The sequence below is a fragment of the Rhagoletis zephyria genome, unplaced genomic scaffold (assembly GCF_001687245.7).
Source record: "Rhagoletis zephyria isolate East Lansing unplaced genomic scaffold, Rhagoletis_zephyria_1.1 Rzeph_scaffold_00003, whole genome shotgun sequence".
Taxonomy (NCBI): Eukaryota; Metazoa; Arthropoda; class Insecta; order Diptera; family Tephritidae; genus Rhagoletis; species Rhagoletis zephyria.
Genome location: NW_016157087.1, coordinates 501,586 through 506,179, shown reverse-complemented (window position 1 = coordinate 506,179; position 4,594 = coordinate 501,586). Strand labels below are relative to the sequence as shown.

General features: G+C 36.0%; 1 protein-coding gene across 1 annotated transcript; it reads left to right on the top strand.

Moving 5' to 3' along the window:
* Positions 1-238: 238 nt before the first annotated feature.
* Haspin (haspin) lies at positions 239-3,591 on the top strand. The gene is made up of 7 exons (XM_017626438.1): positions 239-470; positions 541-896; positions 961-1,242; positions 1,296-1,789; positions 1,846-2,049; positions 2,439-2,734; positions 2,797-3,591. The coding sequence occupies exons 1-7, from the start codon at positions 376-378 to the stop codon at positions 2,999-3,001; spliced, it is 1,932 nt and encodes a 643-aa protein (XP_017481927.1). The 5' UTR covers positions 239-375; the 3' UTR covers positions 3,002-3,591.
* Positions 3,592-4,594: the final 1,003 nt, after the last annotated feature.

The window sequence follows — 4,594 nt, the reverse complement described above, 5'->3', positions numbered from 1 at the left end:
CGCCACGCCCACAAGCAAAAAAAAAATAGCAAGCTTCCAAATTATGAATGCCACACACTTTTTTCTCAATTGCTATTACAAATGGCTGCTTCTCAACCGGTCAGATCTGTTCTAATTGGTTCATGCAAATGAATGCTATAGCTATACTAAAATATGTGTGTACACATGATTAAAGTAGAATTTCAGCTTGCATATGTAGCCCATGCTTAATGCTGCCTCGCATTGATTGCACCAATTGATTGTGAAGAATGTAACTGGCTGTCAATCACAAGCAAATATTCAAATGTTTTTTATTTTAGCTGGGCGCGTATTTCCACAATATTTTATATTTGTGCCAAAATATTAGTTTAAAATTTTATTTTATATACTTTTGATATGAGTAGAAATTCTGAGGGAAGTTTACATATGGACAGTACCTTAGAAGATGGTGCCTGGTTAGATTCATTTGACAAGCTATTGGAGCCAAGACCGTTTGTATTTGTTTATATTTATTTATTTTTACTGTGTGGAGCTGCTTTTTATGTATTTCTTCGATCCTAGAGTATTGCGTGAATTGAATATTTTGAAAAAGGAAGTACATGCATCATTTAATCGAGATTCAAGTGTTGAAAACAGCATAAATAGTAAAGCCAATGAATCTGATCTTTTGAAAACGACCCAAATTTCTTTAAACCTTGAAGATAAAGCTCGCAAAACCAGCTCAATTTCAACGCCTGAGGTGCATCGTGGCTTCAAAGTTGATCCGTTTAAATGCTCTTTATCGCCAATAGGTGCTTGGCGACTGCTATATTTTGATAAAGGGAAGAACGCTGTTAATGATCGGGAATTGTGTGTTGTGAATGAAGACAAAAGCTATGTAAAATGCACACCAGTGAAACCCACAATTACTGTAGTGGGTATGTATAAGAGACAAATACTAATATAAAAGTTAAATTTATAAACATCCTACGATTATCGTAGACTACGATGAACCGGATGATCCTACAGCACCTAAAGACCATGATGTTGCTTCCACATTAGGTAAAAAGTTAAAACGGACAAGAGTTGGCATACGCGCAACCAATTCAAGGCATGTATGCTTTGAGCCGGTTGTTGAAAACTCATTAGGGAAAACGTTAACTAAGCCGTCGTTAGATCATACAAACCAAAAGCACAAAGAAATTACGGAGCAACGCATTCCAAGTCTTACACTGCAACCAGGAAAATGGCGAAAATCGTTCAGCGTGTGGCGACGAAAACAAGGTAATTTAAACTTTAAAATTTCTTGAATTGGTAATGATCAATATAAAATTCAGTTGAAAAACGGTCAAGTTCCTTGATCAACCGGCAATCGGGAAATCGCAACACTTCTGTAGAGTATATCGGCTTTGTTGGCACTGCTGCGGGTAATAGAAAATCTATATATTTAAAAAAGGAATTCGAAAGTCGTGTAGTTGATGCCACACCCGTAACCGATGATGTGTGGGAAGAGAAAGTTTTGGAGCGTTGTAACCAACAGACTCCTCTGCCATTTGAAGAATTGTATTCTGCTAATAAAATGCCTTATTGTGTGAAAATTGGTGAAGGAGCTTATGGAGAGGTATTTTTAAATGCAACAAGTAAACGTAAGATGACAGACGCAAGTAGCACTGTAATGAAAGTTATACCGATTGAGGGCAAAATTGAAGTTAATGGCGAGAAACAAAAAACCTATGAGCAAGTATTGACGGAGGTAGTCATATCGATGGAGTTAGCCAACTTACGTAAAGATATAGTAAACATGACAAATGGTTTTGTGAATGTTAAAAAGGTAGAATGAATAGGTTGATGAACGTGATACACATGTTTTACTTTGTCTATTTCTAGGTTGCCTGTGTTAAAGGAGAATATCCGCAGCATTTAAAAAAATTGTGGGAATCGTTTGATGAGGAAAAAGGTTCGGAAAATGATCATCCAGATATCTTTGATGCAACACAAATTTATATAGTACTAGAGTTGGAATTTTGCGGCAGAGACTTAGAGAGTTTTCAATTTCAAAATGCTGAACAAGCATACTTTGCTCTTCTGCAGGTATTAAAAAAAAAATATGCATATATTTTTAAGATTGTAAAATTATACTGATAACTTTTGTTTCGTAATAACTCTGCAAATCATTTTTTCAGAGTATTCTGAATTTTCTAAAATGATTCGATTCTTTTACGAAATTTCGGAAGGAAATCGGTAAATCAATGAAAGTAATGCTGCTGTTTGAAGGATTTTCAGCAGAATTTTCTTTATTTTTCGTACAGAAATTTCTTTACGAGTTCGTGTCAACCACTTCATATAATTTTCTTTGAAGATTCGTAAAAAAATCGTTACAGAAATAAGATACTACTAAATATTTCGGGAACTTTTGTTTGCAGGAAGCTCGAAGTCTACTGTTTTCAATTGAATTTTTTTTTCTCAATATCCCTCTCCAGGTCATACTCACACTAGCTGTAGCTGAACAAGCATATCAGTTTGAGCATCGAGATTTACATTGGGGAAATATTTTAATACTAAATACAAATATGAAGGAGTTAAAATTTACATTAGACAATCAGGCATACATTGTGCCTACAAAGGGGGTTAGAGCTACGTTAATCGACTATACACTTTCACGTATGACCTTTGACAATTGTTGCCATTACAATGATATCTCGTGTGATGAAGAGCTTTTCACTGCCACAGGTGATTATCAATTTGACATCTACCGTATGATGCGTGACATATTAAGGTATTTTTTAATTGCTAATTGCTGGTTGAGTTAATAATTAATATGCGGATATTTAATTACAGCAATAACTGGGAAACTTTTGAGCCGCGCACTAATATATTCTGGATATCATATGTCATTACAAAAATGGTTGATGGCGTTCAATATAAAAATAAGCGCACTAAAATACATACCACATACTATTCAAAACTAGAAAACCTCTTCGAAATTGTGTTGAATTTCAAAGGCGCCATTGAATGTGCAAAATATTTAATGAATTCAGATTAGAAAATTTATTGCACAATTCTTTATTTTTATATGTGGCTATTAAAATGTTTCTAATCTATTTCAATAATCCACTAAGCAAGGTGCATGGCAACATGAATTACACATGTTCTACGCACACATAATTATTACTTCTGAACGAATTTCTTAAGTTACCTGACAGAAGTAAAATATATTCTTAATAATTTTTCTGAAATTTTTTTCACTTAAAATCCAGTATTTTTTTATATCCATTTTAGATATCCTCTTATATTTTTTTAAATTTAATATATGTATGTTTGATTATAAGAAAGTTCATACAACTAAAACCCCGTTTTTTAGTCACAGGTATTCAAATTATTTTTGCCCTAGACTAAAAAATCGTTCGTAACTATAAGTTGAGTAGTTCACTTTGTGGTGATAATATGTTACATATGCACAGACTTACTTTTATGTGAATATTGATATTGTTGAATAATGCCTTGCTTAGTGGACTTAAGGTTTGAAATTTTGATATTATTTTAAATGACCTTTGTGTATATTTAATGCATGTGAAGTTCTTTTATTTTACTGACCATTTTATTGCAATAATATACTGCTGTTTACTGGTGTTTAACCTCAAATCGTTGTCATCATTACAAAAAATTGCAAAAGATATATAAATTTTTTTTACAGTATAAGCGAATTGCTCAGGCCTCTTTTGGCCAGCATCGTATACATCCAGGGCCGTCGAGAGAAAACTCGGGGCCCGGGACTAAAAAATCACGGACCCCTATATATAAATTGTATTAATTTAAAAGCATATGACCCAAATCGCCGAAAACGAAGACGAGGGGAACAATTTTTTTTCCAGGTTTCGCAGATTTTTGATTATATGGAGATCATGCATAGATAGATAGATAGATTAAGTAGAGGTATGCACTGCGACCAAATGATCTATTGTGCCCTCGACTGTTTAGAGTACCTCATCTAATCCCAGAGAACCCAAAAATTTAAGGAGATTTCCGGGGGCTAGCGATTGTAAGACTTCCTCACTTGGCCAGAGTCCGTCAGAAAGCCTGTCAATATCCTTACCCTTTCTTTGGGAAGGTTTATTATTGCTCTATACCTTGTATGGTTGTAACCTCCCAGTAGGCTTTTAGCCTGGCGTTGGCCTGCCGTGTTACGCCAGTGCTGATTCCTTACTGTGTTCCTCTCCTTCCTGAGCTCTTCCTTGATTGTACTAGGACCAATCGCTATGAAGGGCTCAGGCCCTATAGGCAACGAGGCGGCTGCCTTCCTAGCTAGTCGGTCCGCTTCCTCATTGCCGACAACTCCTACGTGACCTGGCACCCAAGTTAATTGGATGTCGTTGTACTCCGCCAGGGCGTTGAGCTTATCAATACACTCCAGAACCAGAGAGGACTTGACCTCAAATGATAATAGGGCCTTGAGTGCTGCCTGGCTGTCGCCCATGATCAAAATATTTTCATTACGATAGTTCCTACGCAGGTTAATCTCTGCACACAGACTTATGGCACAGACTTCCGCTTGAAAGATGCTTGGGTATACGCCCATGGGTACCGAAAGCTTTAGCCTTGGCCCGTGAACGCCTGCCCCAATACCTTCGGGAGTTTT